At 40.9% G+C, this 23,030-nt stretch overlaps 1 protein-coding gene across 2 annotated transcripts in view; it reads left to right on the forward strand.

Annotated features, from left to right (window-relative positions):
- Positions 1–23,030, forward strand: part of GPR158 (G protein-coupled receptor 158) — a 332,397-nt gene that overhangs the window by 182,731 nt on the left and 126,636 nt on the right. For both annotated transcript variants that reach the window (XM_069729592.1, XM_069729591.1), the window contains exon 5: positions 22,453–22,521. In XM_069729592.1, the coding sequence (XP_069585693.1) occupies positions 22,453–22,521 (69 nt within the window). The remainder of the gene's footprint in view (positions 1–22,452; positions 22,522–23,030) is intronic.

Below are 23,030 nucleotides of genomic sequence, written 5' to 3' on the forward strand. Positions count from 1 at the left end.
TGGATTCTTTAGTGTAAGAGCGGTGAGACCATGGATTCTTTACTGTATGAGTAGTGAGACTATGGATTCATTCCTGTATGACCAGTGAGACTATGGATTCTTTACTGTAAGAACAGTGACACTATGGATTCATTACTGTAAGAGCAGTGAGAGTATGGATTCATTCCTGTATGAGCAGTGAGACTATGGATTCTTTGATGTAAGAGCAGTGAGACTATATATTCTTTATTGTAATAGCAGTGAAACTATGGATTCTCTACTGTACAAGCAGTGAGACTATGGATTCTCTACTGTATGAGCAGTGAAAATATATATTATTTACCATAAGAGCAGTGAGACTATGGATTCATAACTTTAAAAGCAGTGAGACTATAGATTCTTTACTATAAGAGCAGTGAGACTATGGATTCTTTGCTCTAAGAGCAGTGAGACTATGGATTCATAACTTTAAAAGCAGTGAGACTATGGATTCTTTACTATAAGAGCAGTGAGACTATGGATTCTTTGCTCTAAGAGCAGTGAGACTATAGATCCTTTACTGTAAGAGCAGTGAGATTATGGATTATTTACTGTAAGAGCAGTGAGACTATGGATTCTTTACTGTAAAAGCAGTGAGACTATGGATTCTTTACTGTAAGAGCAGTGAGACTATGGATTAATTAATGTAAGAGCAATGAGACTGTGGATTATTTACTGTAAGAGCAGTGAGACTATGGATTCTTTACTGTAAGAGCAGTGAGACTATGGATTAATTACTGTATGAGCAGTGAGACTATGGACTCTTTACTTTAAGAGCAGTGAGACTATGGATTCTTTACTGTAAGCGCAGTGAGATTATGGAAATATCTGCCACATGATGCTGTAATGGTCGATTCACTAAAAAAGTTCATTAAGGACCTGGATACCTTTCTTGAAAAATATAATATTACCAGATAAGGGTACTAGATTCTGCAATGGGATGTTGATCCTGGGAACTAGTTTGTAGGTGAAGTCGGCAAAGATTTTCCCCCTAATATGGGGCTATTAACATCTACCACCATGGGGTATTTGCCTTCCTCTGGATCAACGTGTTAGGCTATAGTTTGAGCTTGATGGACTTATGTCTACCTTCAACTTTAAAAATTATGGAACTGATGTAAGGCACAAAATCCCCTCAGGCAATGTTCTCTAATGCCGGATTTGAGCCCTGGTGTATTATCTAATATATAATTGCCTAGAATACTACTTCCTGCAATTTGTGCCAACTTCCTGTCCGGAGCTAATGTCCGGAGCTAATGTCCGGAGATAATGTCCGGAGCTAATGTCCGGAGCTAATGTCCGGAGATAAGTGACGTCAACAGTGTCCAGTGTCTGATTGGTTGCCGCCTACTGTGACACACTCCGCCCGCCATTTTGGTGTGATTTTTGAATTTTTACCTCACAGCAAGTTTCTACTGCGTGGAGGCGGGCGCAGTGACATTGCTCTTCAAGCTCCTGCCGAATTTCGTCAAAAAAATGATAATACCATTTACCAAAACTATATATATTTAGTTGTGAAGTGGTTCAGTGACATTTTCACACCAATTTTGAACTTTTGTTTGGTGTTTTCTCCATATACTGCCTATTATTCACTGACTGTTATACTGAGAGACTGCCGTTTATTAACCTCTTCTTTGCCACATTGGGTATATTGCTCTATTATTTGCCACATAAGGACAAATTTGTCCATTATTGCCCAGCAATTTCTCTGCACTATAAACTGCCTATTTATTAATATCTGCATTCCTGCAAAGAACTATTGCCTATTATTAACTGGCTATTTTCCTACTACCTGACACTGCCTCTTATTAACCTGTTGTTTGCCACCACCACGCTTAAAGCTGTTTAGCTTAGCCAACATGAGCTCTAATAGTAAGGATACTAATGACACAGAGCCCAAAGCTGCTGATGGCGCACGTAAGATTAGGTCTGATAGAAAGTATACTAATAATGCAGAGCAAAAAGACGCCGCTACCGCACGTAAGCGCAAACAGCGTGCTAACAAGAGTACAGAGGATAGATGCAAGCGCATGGACACTGTTAAGTATACTAATGACACAGAGTCCAAAGCTTATGATGGCGCACGTAAGATCAGGTCTGATATAAAGTATGGTAATGATGCAGAGCGAAAAGCCGCCGATGCCGCATGTAAGCGCAAACAGCGTGCTAAGTCTGATGTCTTTCATCCCTCCCCTCATAAGCATGTTCATGGATCCTGTGTAACTGTACCTTAAATAACAAGAATTGTCAAGAGCTGGTGAGTGCAGCCATTTTTTGTTCTTTCTTACTATTATTTATTAATTGTATTATTCTTACATTTGAATAAATAAAGTATATATGGATTCTAGACTCCCGATTCTTTAGAATCGGGCTGCCATCTAGTACAGTATAAAAAGAATAAACTATTGAGCTGTCCGAAGGTTAAGGGCTCGGCATCAAAGCCTGACAGCAACAGATGTGACTGTACCTTTAGTAACCAGAGTCGGTGATGATAAATTCATCCCCGTGCTCTTTAAATGCTCTAGAACTGCCTTCTGACGACACGTAGAAGTAGCAGAGAGAAAACAGACCTGAGGGAAAAGTGTTATTTGTGAGATATGGAGCGCAGGAAGGGAATATTTGTAAACATTATTGAATTTGTGTGACTCCCTGGCGATTAGACAGAGAGGGTTTAACACAACATTAGATTAATAAGATTGATGACGATCATGGATTGTGGACTTGTTTATTTGCTGGAAAAATATTTTGCTGAAGGATAATTATATACCCAGTGCACGCTGACTTGTCAGAGGCTATGAATAAAGTTAATGCCACAGTGTACTGTGTACATTGGGCTGTGATTATATATTGCATTGCCACAGTGATACATATATCTTACTAGTTCATTATTAATATTGTAGTGGATGGGAAACGTTTTTACATTTTTTTGAATCTTTACATTTTTTCACGCAAAAAAAAATCACTCACAAAATTCTGATAGTAAAAATGGTGAAATTCTGATCAAAAACACTTGGTATCAAGTATTAAAGGGAACCTGACAGCTGATACATGATGCCTGATCCACAGATCACCTCCAGTGCGGCTTGGTCCCTGGGGGCTATTAAACTATGTATTTTTTCTCAAACGCCCCTGTATATTGGGCAGCATGTGTCAACTGTCAGGTTCCCTTTAAATTCACCTATAGCACTATGAGATGTGAAATTAAGTTGTACATGATGTCCTTTAGAGCAGGTAGGCAGTCCCTGTAACATTGTAAAAATAGCTCAACAGAAATAATGGCACCATTGTCAATTATTAAATATAATCCAATGTCATATTATTCATCATGGTACACATATATAGAGAGAGGACAATATAAGGGACTGATAGTCAAAATTTTATAAAATATTTGCCCTGACGAAGGCAATGCCGAAACGCGCGTCGGGGTGGACGCACATGCTGCTGTGTCCCCCTATGTATGGTGTGCTAGGTATGCTTTTCAGAATTTTATTATATATATTTTGTATATCTTTCTATATGTTCAATGCATTAGAGCCTTCTGTGCATACTTTATCTGCACGTGATTACCATACCGTTGTGATCCAAATTTTGGGCAGTAGGTCTTAATTTCCTCTGTTCTAATCTAATGGCTGTTTGCCAAATATAACTAATATTCCTTCTTGACCTCCAGCTTGCACATTGCATCCCGCACTTCATACTGCACATACGCACTGTTTGTTTTCTCCCCTTTCTTACCTGTTCCTCTATGTGATATCAATAAAGTATTTACATTTTTATATAATTTTGGACTGTTTGATAGTTTTTCTCCTCTTTGGTTAGTCCCTGTAGCATGAAGATATGCCAGGTCCCGCATAGGGGAATACAATCTACAGCTATTTTTCTATTTTGTAAATTAATGGTGGTCATTAGTCATGAGCGAGTTTACTCGTTGCTTGGGTTTTCCCGCGCACGCTCAGGTGGTCTCCGAGTATTTGTAACTGCTCAGTGATTTAGTTTTCATTGCAGCAGCTGAATGATTTACAGCTACTAGCCAGCCTAAGTACATGTGGGGGTTGCCTGGTTGCTAGGGAATCCCCACATGTGTTCAAGCTGGCTAGTAGCTGTAAATCATTCAGCCGAGGCCATGAAAACTTAATCTCCGAGCAGTTACAAATACTCGGAGACCACCGGAGCGTCCTCGGGGAAACCCAAGCAACGAGTATACTCGCTCATCACTAGTGGTTACAAATAAAATACCCATTGTTATTAACTCAAAATGCCATAATGTAGTATTAATACTGGGGGTCCAGATGACTGTTTAAAACATTTTGCTAAATTTTTAAAATGTTTCTAATTCAAATCAATTAGTCAATTGCTCACCCTATGAACCCTTGAAGACCTCTTCCTTTTAGCTAGGACACTTGGAGTTTTGCCGCTAAATTTTGGAAAATAACGATACAGTTTACCCGTTAGCCCCAGAAGAAGCCGTCCTTTACAAGGTGAAACCTGGGGTGGGGTTGCACATTTGGATTCGGCATACTGTTCCATGCATTTGTCTTTAATTACTTTTGTGAGTATAATAAATACCTGTTCACTACTTATCCAATTTAGTGGCTCTACACTATATTCCATTTTTACTCTTTAGGTACCTTGTCACCTGGATTTATCCACTTTACTTCATCTGAATCGTGACATTTAAAGGGATCCATGCTTTTTCACTATGGATTTTCTATACTTGGAAACCAAGGACTTATCCTTTATCTGTATTAGGTTCTGAGTTCTCTCGCATTTCTGTCCAATGTTTTAGCGTAGTGAGGTTTTTTGAAGCAGTTTTTTTTTTTTGCAACTTTCATTGATTAGTATAAAACTTTGAGAAGTCACAAATTACTCAGATGGTTCAATATTTTATTTCCTCTAAAACTACAGTTTGTTAAAAGGACAATGTATTTATTCTAGTTGACCACCACTTACTGATAATATTTTAAGTGTGATTTTAATAGGAGAATAAAAAAATATTTTATTGCATGAATACTCAAACTAAAGCTCTATTGGTCTTTCTTGGCACTTTTTCATTAGCATGTATATTGGATATTACTTTTTTTCTTACTTTACTTACAATGTTTCTGATTCTACACCTACTTGACCTTCTGGTACTGTATTTGCCTGCCTTTTGCTGATCTTCGGCATAGTATTGTCTATGATTTAGTACGAGGTTTCCCAGCCGTTGCTGAGCACTTAGACCAGTTGCGGCGTAACATGAAGCTTGTGGGCCACAATGTAAATTCTCCAACTGTGTCCCCAATGATCCCAGGTCTTTAAAAATGTTGGCTTTCTTCCTTGGTCCCGCAAAGGCTCTAGGGCTCCACTCGGACTGCAAACCCTGTTCCCACTATAGCTACACCCTTGTATAAGACCACAAATAAACTCATCGTAAATGTGTCATATACAGTTAGGGCCAGAAATATTTGGACAGTGACACAAGTTTTGTTATTTTAGCTGTTTACAAAAACATGTTCAGAAATAAAATTATATATGTAATATGGGCTGAAAGTGCACACTCCCAGCTGCAATATGATAGTTTCCACATCCAAATCGGAGAAAGGGTTTAGGAATCATAGCTCTGTAATGCATAGCGTCCTCTTTTTCAAGGGACCAAAAGTAATTGGACAATGGACTCTAAGGGCTGCAATTAACTCTGAAGGCGTCTCCCTCGTTAACCTGTAATCAATGAAGTAGTTAAAAGGTCAGGGGTGGATTCCAGGTGTGTGGTTTTGCATTTGGAAGCTGTTGCTGTGAGCAGACAACATGCGGTCAAAGGAACTCTCAATTGAGGTGAAGCAGAACATCCTGAGGCTGAAAAAAAAGAAAAAATCCATCAGAGAGATAGCAGACATGCTTGGAGTAGCAAAATCAACAGTTGGGTACATTCTGAGAAAAAAGGAAGTGACTGGTGAGCTTGGGAACTCAAAAAGGCCTGGGCGTCCACGGATGACAACAGTGGTGGATGATCGCCGCATACTTAATTTGGTGAAGAAGAACCCGTTCACAACATCAACTGAAGTCCAGAACACTCTCACTGAAGTAGGTGTATCTGTCTCTAAGTCAACAGTAAAGAGAAACTCCATGACAGTAAATACAAAGGGTTCACATCTAGATGCAAACCATTCATCAATACCAAAAATAGACAGGCCAGAGTTAAATTTGCAGAAAAACACCTCAAGAAGCCAGCTCAGTTCTGGAAAAGTATTCTATGGACAGATGAGACAAAGATCAACCTGTACCAGAATGATGGGAAGAAAAAAGTTTGGAGAAGAAAGGGAACGGCACATGATCCAAGGCACACCACATCCTCTGTAAAACATGGTGGAGGCAACGTGATGGCATGGGCATGCATGGCTTTCAATGGCACTGGGTCACTTGTGTTTATTGATGACATAAGAGCAGACAAGAGTAGCCGGATGAATTCGGAAGTGTACCGGGATATACTTTCAGCCCAGATTCAGCCAAATGCTGCAAAGTTGATTGGACGGCGCTTCATAGTACAGATGGACAATGACCCCAAGCATACAGCCAAAGCTACCCAGGAGTTCATGAGTGCCAAAAAGTGGAACATTCTGCAATGGACAAGTCAATCTCCAGATCTAAACCCAATTGAGCATGCATTTCACTTGCTCAAATCCAGACTTAAGACGGAAAGACCCACAAACAAGCAAGACCTGAAGGCTGCGGCTGTAAAGGCCTGGCAAAGCATTAAGAAGGAGGAAACCCAGCGTTTGGTGATGTCCATGGGTTCCAGACTTAATGCAGTGATTGCCTCCAAAGGATTTGCAACAAAATATTGAAAATAAAAATATTTTGTTTGGGTTATGATTATTTGTCCAATTACTTTTGACCTCCTAAAATGTGGAGTGTTTGTAAAGAAATGTGTACAATTCCTACATTTTCTATCAGATATTTTTGTTCAACCCTTCAAATTAAACGTTACAATCTGCACTTGAATTCTGTTGTAGAGGTTTCATTTCAAATCCAATGTGGTGGCATGCAGAGCCCAACTCGCGAAAATTGTGTCACTGTCCAAATATTTCTGGCCCTAACTGTAGGTTCCTACAGTCAGGACCTACTGTATGCATGCAAAGTTTTGCAAATGCCATGTAATTTAAGCTCAGACCACTTGCTTGATTATTACTTTGGTATTTATTATTTATTTATTTATTTTTTCAAGCAAATCTATTCACATCTTTTCATAGAAGTTTTTAATGTCTAACGGGGTCATCCTGTTCAACAACATTAAATTAAAAAGGTGCCTAAGATAAAAAGAAACTCCATTTACCAATAAGCAGCTGCTTCCATTTTGACTGTTCCTGTTTCCTCTGGCGGTCTTTACTTCCTGGTCAATCTTGACCACAGGAAATGGCAACTCAGCCAATCACTGGTCGTAGTGGTGATCCACCTCAGTCAGTGATTGGCCACAACAGTCACATGTTTCTGTGTTGAAAGGATTGCATTGGATAGAAATTGGTTAGAGATCGGTGAGTTGAAAATTCTTAAATTATTCATTTTTGTTAAATATCAAAATGGAAAAACCTGCGTACATCTGAAAAAAGAAAATATTTAACAGGAAGAAAAAAAAAAGTGATGTGACTTCAGCCTTACTTTGGTTTAGTTTCAGCCAAGGTTTGATCCAACTCACTCCAAAGTTCTGTAGCAGGAACAATACTGAAAGCCATAACTAAAGTCAATGACTAATGGTAAAGTGGGTCCCTTTAAATTTTGCAAATGCCATTTGATCCTATGTAGCTGAAAAAGGCAGAAAAAACACCATTCACAGTATAGTCTTAATACAGTTTTGTGTCAGGGGCTGTGGAAATGCTCTTTGTGTTTGTAAAGATAATGTTAAAAAAACAATTTTGAAGATTTTGGAAGAGTATTTGTACTGTGCATACGTTTTCAAACATGAGCAATACAACATACATGCCTCTTTCTGATTAATTTATATTTTCATTAAATTCCATGAGCTGAAACACATTTTCATTAAATTCCTTATAGCATGACCTTTAGGGTTCCAATGAATGCAATGTGCAATTTTATGGATAGTCGCCTTGTTATGGAGTTATCAATCTCAATTTCTGCTCTCAACTTAAGATTCTGCCTCATTCTCTTTCTGATCATCTGATAACCTGACCTGTTATTGAAGGATCACTAAAAAGATATTGTGACATAAAAATGAATTGCTGAAATGACTTAAGTGACCATGCATGTGACACGCGGACCATCATTGATACTTTGAAACTGTTTTTATATTTTCAGGAAGACTTGTATCAGGGGCAATATATATATCTACTATATAATTGTCTAAGGGTCACTTCCGTCTTTCTGTCTGTCTTTCTGTCTTTCTGTCTGTCACGGATATTCATTGGTCGCGGCCTCTGTCTGTCATGGAAATCCAAATCGCTGATTGGTCATGGCTAGGGTTGAGCGAAACGGGTCGAACATTTTCAAAAGTCGCCGACTTTTGGCGAAGTCGAGTTTCATGAAACCCGATCCGACCCCTGTGCGTGGTCGGCCATGCGGTACGCGACTTTCGCGCCAAAGTCGCGTTTCAATGACGCGAAAAGCGCCATTTCTCAGCCAATGAAGGTAAACGCAGAGTGTGGGCAGCGTGATGACATAGGTCCTGGTCCCCACCATCTTAGAGAAGGGCATTGCAGTGATTGGCTTGCTGTCTGCGGCGTCACAGGGGCTATAAAGGGGTGTTCCCGCCGACCGCCATGTTACTGCTGCTGATCTGAGCTTAGGGAGAGGTTGCTGCCGCTTCGTCAGAAGCAGGGATAGCGTTAGGCAGGGTCCATTAACCACCAAACCGCTTGTGCTGTAGCGATTTCCACTGCCCAACACCACCTTCGGTGTGCAGGGACAGTGGAAGCTCCTTTTTTTTTTTTTTTCCTCAGCGCTGTAGCTCATTGGGCTGCCCTAGAAGGCTCCCTGATAGCTGCATTGCTGTGTGTACGCCGCTGTGCAAACCAACTGCTTTTTTCAAAGCACAAATCCTCTTGTTCCTTCCTTTCTGCACAGCTATCTTTTTTGTTTGTCCACACTTTTTATTTAATTTGTGCATCAGTCCACTCCTTATTGCTGCCTGCCATACCCGGCTGAGATTACTGCAGGGAGATAGTAATTGAAGGACAGTTCCTTTTTTTTTTTTTTTTTTTTTTGTGGGAGATTAAGATTGACATTTCTGCTAGAGTGCCATCTCTGTCTGTGTCATCTCTCACTCAGTGGGCCATAGAAAGCCTATTTATTTTTTTGCTTGATTTGGGTTCCAAAATCTACCAGAAAAAATCACAACATCAATCAGTGGGAGAAAAATATTGGCCTCAGGGCTTGTGTGCCACTCCTTACTCCTGTGTGTGCCATCTCTCACTCAGTGGGCCATAGAAAGCCTATTAATTTTTTTGCTTGATTTGGGTTCTAAATTCTATCTGAAAAAATCAATAAATCAATCAGTGGGAGATTAATATTGGCCTTTGGGCTTGTGTGCCAGTCCTAAGCGTGCCATCTCTCTCTCTCTCAGATAGTGGGCCATAGAAAGCCTATTTTTTTATTATTTTATTGGGTTTATAAATTTTCCCTGGAAAAAAAAAAAAGTGGGAGATTAATATTGGCCTCTGGGCTTGTGTGCCAGTCCTGAGCGTGCCATCTCTCTCACAAATAGTGGGCCATAGAAAGCCTATTTATTTTTTTGGTTGATTTGGGTTCATAATTCTACCTGAAAAAATCAATCAATCAATCAGTGGGAGATTAATATTGGCCTTTGGGCTTGTGTGCCAGTCCTAAGCGTGCCATCTCTCTCTCTCAGATAGTGGGCCATAGAAAGCCTATTTATTATTATTTTTTTATTGGGTTTATAAATTTTCCCTGGAAAAAAAAAAATGGGAGATTAATATTGGCCTCTGGGCTTGTGTGCCAGTCCTGAGCGTGCCATCTCTCTCACAAATAGTGGGCCATAGAAAGCCTATTAATTTTTTTGCTTGATTTGGGTTCCAAAATCTACCAAAAAAAAATCACTAAATCAATCAGTGGGAGATTAATATTGGCCTCTGGGCTTGTGTGCCACTCCTGACTCCTGTGTGCGTCATCTCTCACTCAGTGGGCCCTAGAAAGCCTATTTTTTGTTTTATTTGTTTTCTAAATTCTCCCTGAAAAAATCATTTTATTTTCTTTGGTTTCTAAATTATTCCTGAAAAAAATCATTTTTTTTGTATTTTTTTTTCTCTAAAGTCTCCCTGAAAAAAAAAAAAAAAAAAAAAATCTGTGGGAGATTCATATTGCCCCTTCTGCTTGTGTGCCAGTCTTGACTCCTGGGTGTGCCATCTCTCTCTCTCTCCCCAATTGTGGGCCATAGAAAGCCTATTAATTTTTTTGCTTGATTTGGGTTCCAAAATCTACCAAAAAAAATAACTAAATCAATCGGTGGGAGATTAATATTGGCCTCTGGGCTTGTGTGCCACTCCTGACTCCTGTGTGCGTCCTCTCTCACTCAGTGGGCCCTACAAAGCCTTTTTTTTTTTTTTTTCCCTAAATTCTCTCTGAAACAATCATTTCATTTTATTTGTTTTATAAATTCTTCTGTAAAAAATATTTTTTTTTTAATTTTTTTTTTTCTGAAGTCTCCCTTTTAAAAAAAACAAACACAAATCAGTGGGAGATAAATATTTACATTTGCGCTTCAGTGACAGTCCTGCGTGTGTGCCATCTCATTTGTTGCCAACAACAACAGAGTGTGTAACATTGTGGCTGATTTTCGTTGTGGTCTCACCCACCTGTAAAGGGGTAGCTAAATCATACTGAAGTTATAGCTCACCGTGTAAGTTGTGTGACAGCAACAAATACCGTTCCCCTGGAACCAATTTTAAATTGCCTACAGCCAGCCCATTTTATTATGTTAGGCCTTCGAAGCCTGTCTGCGGTCCCTCCTTCCACTAGGCCTCCACTGACCTGTCTACTGCTGCCCGTGTTCCCCTGGAACCAATTTTAAACTGCCTACAGGCAGCCCAATTTATTATGTTAGGGCTTCGAAGCCTGTCTGCGGTCCCTCCTTCCACTAGGCCTACACTGACCTGTCTACTGCTGCCCGTGTACCCCTTGAACCAACATCATAAAATAAAAAAAAAAGTATTTTGCTTATAAAAAAGAAAATACTGGTGAGATATCAAATGCAGACATTTTAACATTAAAAACAAACACACAACTAAAATCTGGTACAGTACTAAAAATGGCCACCAGCTACAATAACTTTATCCTGCAAGTATTTAACTGAAAGGTTTTTTAAATTGAAAACACAGATATGGCATCCACCGAGTGTTGTCCTGTCGCGTCTTCTTTATATTATTGCCGAGAAGATGCAAAACAATGAAAATAATAAAATCATTAATTACCAAAATAATAGAGAAAGTCAACACCACATTGCAAATAAACATTAATTCCAAATAAAGAAGCAGGGCGCGTCCGAGGGTGAGTATATACCTAATAAGAATATAATCACCCTCGGACGCGCAATGCTTATTTCCAACAGCCTTCCTTCCTAAGAATCAGCCCTTCCGTGGTGTAGAGAGACGTTGTGTTACACTCCAAGGTGTTCCCCAGGTTGCCTTTCCTGAGCTTCGATCTTCCGGCTCTCGTTTAGTAGTTGTTGGAAACTACGCTGCATTAGGCCTTCAAATTGGGTATGGGGTGTAGAGAGATGGTGTGTTCCACTCCAAGGTGTTCCCCAGGTTGCCTTTCCTGAGCTTCGATCTTCCGGCTCTCGTTTAGTAGTTCTTGGAAACTACACTGCATTAGGCCTTCAAATTGGGTATGGGGTGTAGAGAGAGGGTGTGTTACACTCCAAGGTGTTCCCCAGGTTGCCTTTCCTGAGCTTCGATCTTCCAGCTCTCGTTTAGTAGTTCTTGGAAACTACACTGCATTAGGCCTACAAATTGGGTATGGGGTGGAGAGAGATGGTGTGTTACACTCCAAGGTGTTCCCCAGGTTGCCTTTCCTGAGCTTCTATCTTCAGGCTCTCATTAAATTGTGGTTAAATGGAACAACTGCATTTGGCGTACTAGTTGGTTTGGGGCCTACTATCGGTGTCTGCCACTCCTTGCTGTTCTCCTGGTTTCCTGTCCTGAAATTCCATTTTCAGGCTCTCGTTAAGTAGTTGTTAATGTTAGACTGCATTTGGCCTACTAGTTGGGTTGGGGCCTACTATCGGTGTCTGCCACTCCTTGCTGTTCTCCTCCACTGAACAAAGCTGTGCCGCCTGTTTACTACGGTTGCCAATTTTGAACTGCATTTCGACTACTTACTGATTTGGCCCTACTCTCTGTGTCAGCCTCTCATTCCAGTTGTCCTCCACTGCAATGCCCCCTGGTTATTCCTGTGTTACCAATTTTGAACTGCATTTAGCCCACTTTATTCTTTGGGCCTATATCTGTGTTTCCACTTCATCGTGCCCATTGCCCAGCCAGTGATAGATGAGTCTGCTGGTACATTGACCCATAACGCAACATTCCCCATGCATGCTACACAACAACATTGTGACCCTGCTGAAAGTCAGGTTGCTCTTCCGCATACCATACCACCTTACACGGGGACAAAGAGGAAGGTGCAGATGAAAGTGCAGGTTCCTTCATCAGGTGGGGGGAGGAATACTAGTTGGCGACATCACTGGCACAGGGCCTCTCATAGTACGCAAAAGTGTTGCTGCCGGTGGGAGGCGCCCCCGCCGTGCAAACACACCGCTGTACTTTGAGGGGCCCTGTGCCAGTGCCAATGCCAACAAGTGGGCCCCCCCTGCTTGCTCAGGATCACAGCACTTGCAAAGTTGAAATACTTACCTCTCCCTGCTCCACTGCCGTGACGTGGTCCAGATTTCCTGGGCCCACTAATTACTTGAACCAGCCCTACCCCACACAACTTTAGCCAAATGACCCCCAATTTCAAATGCCTTCCAATTATTATAAGGTAAATTACGCTTGACAAGCTTCATTAAGAAGAATGGATGGTTTTGACATTAAAATGGGCACTCTAGGTGTTTTCCTGGCCCCCACTCACTGCCGACTATGCTGCCCCATTGACTTGCATTGGGTTTCGTGTTTCGGTCGATCCCGACTTTTCGCCATAATCGGCCGATTTCACTCGACCCGACTTTTGAGATAGTCGGGTTTCGCGAAACCCGGCTCGACTCTAAAAAGGTCAAGGTCGCTCAACTCTAGTCATGGCAAAACGCCCATGACGATTGCCACGACCAATCAGCGATGGCCATAGTCTGGCAGCGAAATGGCCGCTGCTTTACTGCCCTGCTCACACAGGGTTAATGCCAGCGTTAACGGATCACGGTGTAACGCACTCTGTTAACGCAGCTATTAACCCTGTGTGACCAACTTTTTACTATTGATGCTGTGTATGCAGCATCAATAGTAAAAGATCTAATGTTAGATATAATAATAATAATAAAAAAAGGTTATTCTCACCTTCCAACGTCGCGCGCTGTACTCGGCAGTGCAAGCGGCAGGTTCCGGTGCCAAGAATGCTATGCGAGAAGGACCTGCCATAACGTCACGGTCATGTGACCGCGACGTCATCACAGGTCCTGTTCTCATACCAACCCTGGGAACGGAAGCTGCCGCGTGCACCGCACACAGGTGCCAGGACTTCAAGGGGCCTTCGGAAGGTCAGTATATGTTTATTTTAAGTCTTTTTTAACCACGCATATAGTGCCCACATTGCTATATACTACGTGGGCTGTGTTACATACTGCGTGGGCTCTGTTATATACTACATCTCTGTGCTATATACTATGTAGCTGGGCAATACTACGTGGCTCTGCTATATACTACATCGCTGACCAATATACTACATAGCTGTGCGATACACTACGTAGCTGTGCAACACATTACGTGACTGTGTTATATACTACGTGGCTGAGTTATATACTACGTAGCTCTGCTATATACTACGTACGCTTTGTTACATACTACGTAGCTATGTTATATACTATGTCGGTTGTGTTATATACTACGTCACTGTGCAATATATATATATATATATATATATATATATATACAGTAGAGAGCAAAAGTTTGGACACAACTTCTCATTTAAAGATTTTTCTGTATTTTCATGACTATGAAAATTGTAAATTCACACTTAAGGCATCAAAACTATGAATTAACACATGTGGAATTATATACTTAACAAAAAAGTGTGAAACAACTGAAAATATGTCTTATATTCTAGGTTCTTCAAAGTAACCACCTTTTGCTTTGATGACTGCTTTGCACACTCTTGGCATTCTCTTGATGAGCTTCAAGAGGTAGTCACCGGGAATGGTTTTCACTTCACAGGTTTGCCCTGTCAGGTTTAATAAGTGGGATTTCTTGCCTTATAAATGGGGTTGGGACCATCAGTTGTGTTGAGCAGAAGTCTGGTGGATACACAGCTGATAGTCCTACTGAATAGACTGTTAGAATTTGTATTATGGCAAGAAAAAAGCAGCTAAGTAAAGAAAAATGAGTGGCCATCATTACTTTTAGAAATGAAGGTCAATTAGTTAGTCCGAAAAATTGGGAAAACTTTGAAAGCGTCCCCAAGTGCAGTTGCAAAAACCATCAAGCGCTACAAAGAAACTGGCTCACATAAGGACCGCCCCAGGAAAGGAAGACCAAGAGTCCCCTCTGCTTCTAAGGATAAGTTTATCCGAGTCACCAGCCTCAGAAATCGCAGGTTAACAGCAGCTCAGATTAGAGACCAGGTCAATGCCACACAGAGTTCTAGCAGCAGACACATCCCTACAACAACTGTTAAGAGGAGACTTTGTGCAGCAGGCCTTCATGGTAAAATAGCTGCTAGGAAACCACTGCTAATGACAGGCAACAAACAGAAGAGACTTGTTTTGGGCTAAAGAACACAAGGAATGGAAATTAGACTAGTGGAGATCTGTGATTTGGTCTGATGAGTCCAAATTTGAGATCTTTGGTTCCAACCACTGCGTCTTTGTGTGACGCAGAAAAGGTGAATGGATGGACTCTACATGCCTGGTTCCCACCGTGAAGCATGGAGGAGGAGGTGTGATGGTGTGCGGGTGCTTTGCTGGTGACACTTTTGGGGATTTATTTAAAATTGAAGGCATACCGAACTAGCATCTTGCAGTGGCATGCTATTCCATCCAGTTTGCGTTTAGTGGGACCATCATTTATTTTTCAACAGGACAATGACCCCAAACACACCTCCAGGCTGTGTAAGGGCTATTTGACCAAGAAGGAGAGTGATGGGGTGCTACGCCAGATGACGTGGCCTCCACAGTCACCAGATCTGAACCCAATCTAGATGGTTTGGGGTGAGCTGGACCGCAGAGTGAAGGCAAAAGGGCCAACAAGTGCTAAGCATCTCTGGGACCTCCTTCAAGATTGTTGGAAGACCATTCCCGGTGACTACCTCTTGAAGCTCATCAAGAGAATACCAAGAGTGTGCAAAGCAGTCATCAAAGCAAAAGGTGGCTACTTTGAAGAACTTAGAATATATGACATATTTTCAGTTGTTTCACACTTTTTTGTTCAATATAAAATTACACATGCGTTAATTCATAGTTTTGATGCCTTCAGTGTGAATTTACAATTTTCATAGTCATGAAAATACAGAAAAATCTTTAAATGAGAAGGTGTGTCCAAACTTTTACTCTGTACTGTATATATATATATTGTATATACACAGTGGGGGAAATAAGTATTTGAAAAGTATTTGATCCCTTGCTGGTTTTGTAAGTTTGCCCACTGACAAAAACATGAACAGTCTATAATTTTAAGGATAGGTTAATTTTAATGTGACATGCAGAAATAGTGCTAACTGTTGTTACTTCAAAAGCATCCAGCAACTAGAGGGGTTAACACAGTCACAGGAGATAGAGAGGGTTAGCAGAGCCTCAGGAGGATTTTGGGAAACTTGTTTTACATTCTGGCAGCAGCAAAAGGAATGAGTGGTGTATTTCTGTGATCTCTCTCACAGAAGTTCAGGCAAGTGAACCATAGGATACTGGATTCATGTACAGAGTGGAGTTGGGCTACCCCTATACTGCTAGCTGAGGAAGTCTAATAGGAGCAGAAAGATAAGGACTGAAAGAAGTTATGTACATGGATAATCTCCCTCAGAAAACCCCTCTCCCTCCTCCATTACACTGTGCTGGAAGGAATGCTGTATACTCCTGTGCTTTTGTAAAGAGTTTGATCTGTGCTCAACTGTGCTATCTAAAGAGACTGTTATTCAATGTGCCTATAAGGAGAAGCTGTCCAGTTTATGAAGCCTGTGCTTAAGAGACTTGAATTGTACTGAATGTGCTGTGACATTAAACTACACTGTTCATCTGTTCATGATGACTCTATCAATTGCATCTGGGTGAGCAAGTGGATCCATTTTGTGCCTGAGGTAGCTGCAGTACATGGTCGCCCTGAGTAACAGTTCCCCCAGAGTTCCAAAAAATTCATGAGACCTGTCCCACCCCTATCTGAACCTAGCGGCATAAATGTAACATTTACATTGAGAGACAGAATATCAAAAATAAAATCCAGAAAATCACATTGCATAAATTATATAAATTTATTTGCATTTTGCATTGAGAAATAAGTATTTCATTCCTCTGGCAAACAAGACTTAATACTTGGTGGCAAAACCCTTGTTGGCAAGCACAACAGTCAGACTTTTTTTGTAGTTGATGATGAGCTTTGCGTATATGTCAGGAGGAATTTTGGTCCACTTCTCTTTGCAGACCATCTCTAAATTATTAAGATTTTGAGGCTGTCGCTTGGTAACTCTGAGCTTCAACTCCCTCCATATGTTTTCTATGGGATTAAGGTCTGGAGACTGGCTAGGCCACTCCATAACCTTAATGCACTTCTTTTTGAGCCACTCCTTTGTTGCCTTGGCTGTATGTTTTGGGTCATTGTCTTGCTGGAAGACCCAGCCACAACCCATTTTTAATGACCTGGTGGTGGGAAGGAGGTTGTCACTCAGGATTTTACGGTACATAACATCATCCATTCTTCCATTGATGCGATGAAGTAGTCCTGTGCCCTTAGCAGAGAAACACCCCCAAAACATAACGTTTCCACCTCCATGCTTGACGGTGGAGATGGTGTTCTTTGGGTCAAAGGCAGCATTTCTCTTCCTCCATACACAGCGAGTTGAGTTAATGCCAAAGACCTCAATTTTTGTCTCATCTGACCACAGCACCTTCTCCCAATCACTCACAGAATTATCCATTTGTTAATTGGCAAACTTCAGATGAGCCTGCACATCTGCCTTCTTGAGCAGGGGGACCTTGCGGGCACTGCAGGATTTTAAACCTTTACGGCGTAATGTGTTACCATTGCTTTTTTGGTGACTGTGGCCCCAGCTGCCTTGAGATCATTAACAAGTTGTGTAGTTTTAGGCTGATCTCTCACCTTCCTCATGATCAAGGATACCCCACGAGGTGAGATTTTGCATGGTGCCCCAGAGGTATGTCAATTGACAGTAATTTTGTATTTCTTCCATTTTCTTACTATTGCATCAACAGTTGTCTCCTTTTCACCCAGCATCTGACTTATGGTTTTGTAGCTCATTCCAGCTTTGTGCAAGTCTATGATAGTGTCCCTGACCCCTGACATCCTTTTAAAGCTCTTTGGTGTTGCCTATGTTGTAGAGGTTAGAGTCTGACTGATTAATTGAGTCTGTGGACAGGAGTCTTTTATAAAGGTGAATATGTACAGTATGTCTATGAGAATATATATATATATATATATATATATATACACAGTTGGGGAAATAAGTATATATTGCACATGGAAGACCATTTGCATGGCACAAAATATCATTCCCCTTACATTGGATTATTGTTCTGAAGTAAACATAAAGTATCTTGAAAAAGTATTCATACCCTGTGAACTTTTACACATTTTTTCACGTTACACACACAAAAATAAATGCATTTTATTGGCTTTTTATGTGAAATACCAACACAAAGTATCAAGTATTTGTGAAATGTAAAGCTGCAAATTGTCTCAGAGAGGGAAAGGACTAGAATTCTACTATTGGAAGTAGCAATCCTAACAGTCAATATCGCCCCTTTAACGAGCCTAGCCACTGACTTAGGATAAAAGCCAAACCACAATATCAATTTGCAATTTTTCTATGAAGTGATGGTAGTCTCACGATTGAAGCAGTAGTGGATGGTGAGATATGGAGCCTGAAAATCAAAAGTTCAAAACAATGTTACCCTTTTGCTTGTCAGTGTATATTGTTACCATATGAGAAGATATCTGATTATTATACTTCAAACTAATGTTTGACATTTTATCTGAGCTATAAAACCATTTGGGGGGAATTTAGGAATTTATTTAGACTGACCTTTCATAAGCCAACTTTATAAAGATGCATACAGTATAGCATTTAATGAATATTTGTCTGTCTGTGAGCCAAATTATATCTATTTGATGTGCTATAATTTACACAAATTTCTGTCCTAAATTATAGTATACAGTGGGGCAAAAAAGTATTTAGTCAGTCAGCAATAGTGCAAGTTCCACCACTTAAAAAGATGAGAGGCGTCTGTAATTTACATCATAGGTAGACCTCAACTATGGGAGACAAACTGAGAAAAAAAAATCCAGAAAATCACATTGTCTGTTTTTTTAACATTTTATTTGCATATTATGGTGGAAAATAAGTATTTGGTCAGAAACAAAATTTCATCTCAATACTTTGTAATATATCCTTTGTTGGCAATGACAGAGGTCAAACGTTTTCTGTAAGTCTTCACAAGGTTGCCACACACTGTTGTTGGTATGTTGGCCCATTCCTCCATGCAGATCTCCTCTAGAGCAGTGATGTTTTTGGCTTTTCGCTTGGCAACACGGACTTTCAACTCCCTCCAAAGGTTTTCTATAGGGTTGAGATCTGGAGACTGGCTAGGCCACTCCAGGACCTTGAAATGCTTCTTAAGAAGCCACTCCTTCGTTGCCCTGGCGGTGTGCTTTGGATCATTGTCATGTTGAAAGACCCAGCCACGTTTCATCTTCAATGCCCTTGCTGATGGAAGGAGGTTTGCACTCAAAATCTCACGATACATGGCCCCATTCATTCTTTCATGTACCCGGATCAGTCGTCCTGGCCCCTTTGCAGAGAAACAGCCCCAAAGCATGATGTTTCCACCACCATGCTTTACAGTAGGTATGGTGTTTGATGGATGCAACTCAGTATTCTTTTTCCTCCAAACACGACAAGTTGTGTTTCTACCAAACAGTTCCAGTTTGGTTTCATCAGACCATAGGACATTCTCCCAAAACTCCTCTGGATCATCCAAATGCTCTCTAGCAAACTTCAGACGGGCCCGGACATGTACTGGCTTAAGCAGTGGGACACGCCTGGCACTGCAGGATCTGAGTCCATGGTGGCGTAGTGTGTTACTTATGGTAGGCCTTGTTACATTGGTCCCAGCTCTCTGCAGTTCATTCACTAGGTCCCCCCGCGTGGTTCTGGGATTTTTGCTCACCGTTCTTGTGATCATTCTGACCCCACGGGGTGGGATTTTGCGTGGAGCCCCAGATCGAGGGAGATTATCAGTGGTCTTGTATGTCTTCCATTTTCTAATTATTGCTCCCACTGTTGATTTCTTCACTCCAAGCTGGTTGGCTATTGCAGATTCAGTCTTCCCAGCCTGGTGCAGGGCTACAATTTTGTTTCTGGTGTCCTTTGACAGCTCTTTGGTCTTCACCATAGTGGAGTTTGGAGTCAGACTGTTTGAGGGTGTGCACAGGTGTCTTTTTATACTGATAACAAGTTTAAACAGTTGCCATTACTACAGGTAATGAGTGGAGGAAAGAGGAGACTATTAAAGAAGAAGTTACAGGTCTGTGAGAGCCAGAAATCTTGATTGTTTGTTTCTGACCAAATACTTATTTTCCACCATAATATGCAAAAAAAATGATAAAAAAACAGACAATGTGATTTTCTGGATTTTTTTTTCTCAGTTTGTCTCCCATAGTTGAGGTCTACCTATGATGTAAATTACAGACGCTTCTCATCTTTTTAAGTGGTGGAACTTGCACTATTGCTGACTGACTAAATACTTTTTTGCCCCACTGTATCTGTTGACCTATGGTGGTCCTCACCCTTCCTGTTAGACCCCTCCCAGTTATCATCTAAAGAAGCGATATTCAGAAAAAGTGCCTCCATAATTTTTCATGCCGCTTGTTTAAACTGACAGTAAATTCCCTCCTTTATATTTAATGTAAATTTCTAATTACCGGTTTTCCAAAAAATTAAATCCAATTAAATCTATAATTGTCTTTTTAAATCTTTCTATAGTATTGAGGGATGTCCACATGATGCAGAAATCTCCTGCACTGAAAACCCAACACATACATTTAGTTCAGGTTCATTCTGCTTCATGTGCAAGGGTTTGCGCAACCCCTTTTTATAACACAAAGGAACTGTAAAGATATTTGTCAACCAAAACTAAGAGTGCCCATACATAAATAAAGCAAATCTGGCCAGACATGTTGATTTCGAGAGGACCAGCAGAACATCTAATGTGAATAGACTCCTCCTGACTAGGCTTGAGCGAAACGGATCGTACAAATTCAAAAGTCGCCGGCTTTTGGCCAATGAAGGAGCGTGGGCAGAGTGATGACATAGGTCTTAGGGGCGTGGACGCCTATCGCCATCTTGTCGCATGTGCGCTGTAGCGATTTGCAATGTGTAACACCAGCTTTTCTGTTCAGGGACGGAGGAGAGAGAGAGAGAGAAAAAAAGATTTCCCATTGACTTTGCATTGGGTTTCGTGTTTCGGTCAATCCCCGACTTTTCGCCATAATCGGCCGATTTCACTCGACTTGACTTTTGAGATAGTCGGGTTTCACGAAACCCGACTCGACCCTAAAAAACTAAAAGTCGCTCAACCCTACTCCTGACGTTCCACCAGCAGACGATGATGAGACAAAGACAGATCGGGCAGTTGATGGTAGCATCTTACCTCCCCTTTTTCTCTATGAGAATACATACACACTTGTCTAAATTGAGCATGCATATGTATCAGTGATCCAGAAGAATTAGCTGTCAGACAAACGAGTGTTCACCCGAAAACTATTGGAGGTGTATGAGCATCTTTACCTTTGATTACTCTCTTCATATAAATTGATTTGTAATCTTTGAGCATTCCCAGCTCCCGGGCATGTGTGTGTCGGGAAGAAAGGTGGTTTGAGAAGGGGTAAAAGCATCTGAATGTGCCTGCTTTACAGAGATATCATATAAATTTGAAGAATGTTGCATTTTATAGTTTTATTTTCATTACATTAAATGCCTTTTCATATCTGTTTAAGGTTTTTTCCACAGTAGTGTAATATAAGTGACGTCATAACAATGTGATGGATCCAAATAATGACCAGTGGCTGAGTCAATGTGTTATTGGTCAATGTTGGTTGTGCCCATTCACAGTTTGGATTTACACTGAATGATTTTCACCTTCTAAGGAACCCTTGTTTCGACTCCCATGAATAGGGTAGTCCAAATATGCAGCCAATCAGCCAATCTTTTGGTTTGCTTAAAAGATCATACTTCTTGGTATCACATCGTCCTGTGTAAGCAGAACATTTCTGCCGAGAACGATGGCAGCCGAAGCACACAGGGCGATTGATTACTGATTGTTCAGTGTGCATAGATGTGATCTGCCTGTCTAAACAGACAATTTAACAACTGGCAATCATCAAGGAAGTAGCTGATCCGGGGTCTTTTATGGTCATAAATTAGATGGTGTAAACACACCCATAAGCTAGCCATACACATTAGACTTATGTCGGCTGAACCCACCGATATCAACTATTTCGATCGACGGTGTAACATGTATGGGGGCACCAGCCAAATGATGGTAGGGAGAGTGTCAACATGGCATTCCGGATTCCTGACAAACAATCACATTGTTCTCAGTGAGATAATCCGCCTTGCCAAAATGTCAATGGCGGCTTTCTCATAGAGAACGCAGGACCGCTCGGCCAAACAAGCTCTCCTGGGTATAGGAATGTTGGCTGCGATGACTGTCAGACGAATGATCTCTCGGCCAACAACCATTTAATGGCCATTTAATGTGTGTGGCCAACTTTATACTAACACACAAGAAAGATATTACGGCACAGAACATCAATGTCACACAGCAAAGCCGGGAATATCTTTCTGCATTGTCATATGTTTGTCATTTTAAGAATCTCTGCATTTGTAAAGAGTCTATGGTATCTATGTATCTATCTTACCATCTGTCTATTATCTTTCTATCTTTTTGTCTATCTATCTATCTATGCATCTTTTGTCTATCTATCTATCTATCTATCTATCTATCTATCTATCTATCTATCTATCATAACAAGTCATTATTTGACTCTTTTCTTTTCCTAGAGTATCAGAGCTTCAGGACTCATTCTACTAGAGACCATTTTATTTGGATCACTTCTACTATACTTCCCAGTAAGTGTATTCATTTATGTATTTATTCACAATGTTGGATACCTGCTGTTGGATTATGCATATTGTATACAAGATAAACAAGTTGTAGCATCAAGGGCAGTACAAAAGATCTTTTTAAGGCTACGTTCACATTAGCTTTGTGCAGGGCTGCGTCGGGCGCAGCCGCGGCGACGCATGCGTCATGCGCCCCTATATTTTTCAAGGGGGGCGCATGGACATGCGTTGTCTTGCGTTTTTGTGACGCATGCTTCATTTTGGCGCAACAGAAAACGCTGCATGATGCAGTTTTTTCTGCGCCAAAAATCATGCAAAAATGAACGCATGCGCCACAAAAAGCTGCGTTTTACATGCGTTTTTGCATGCATTGTACGTTGCGTCGCCGACGCAGCACCGCACAACGCAAATGTGAACATAGCCTAAGACCTTGTTCACATGACTGATATCACATGTGTTAACTGTCCCACCAAGATTCAGTATAAAGTCATAGAAGAGAAAAATGCCCTGTCTTT

This window comes from Ranitomeya imitator, chromosome 6 (assembly GCF_032444005.1).
Source record: "Ranitomeya imitator isolate aRanImi1 chromosome 6, aRanImi1.pri, whole genome shotgun sequence".
Classification (NCBI taxonomy): Eukaryota; Metazoa; Chordata; class Amphibia; order Anura; family Dendrobatidae; genus Ranitomeya; species Ranitomeya imitator.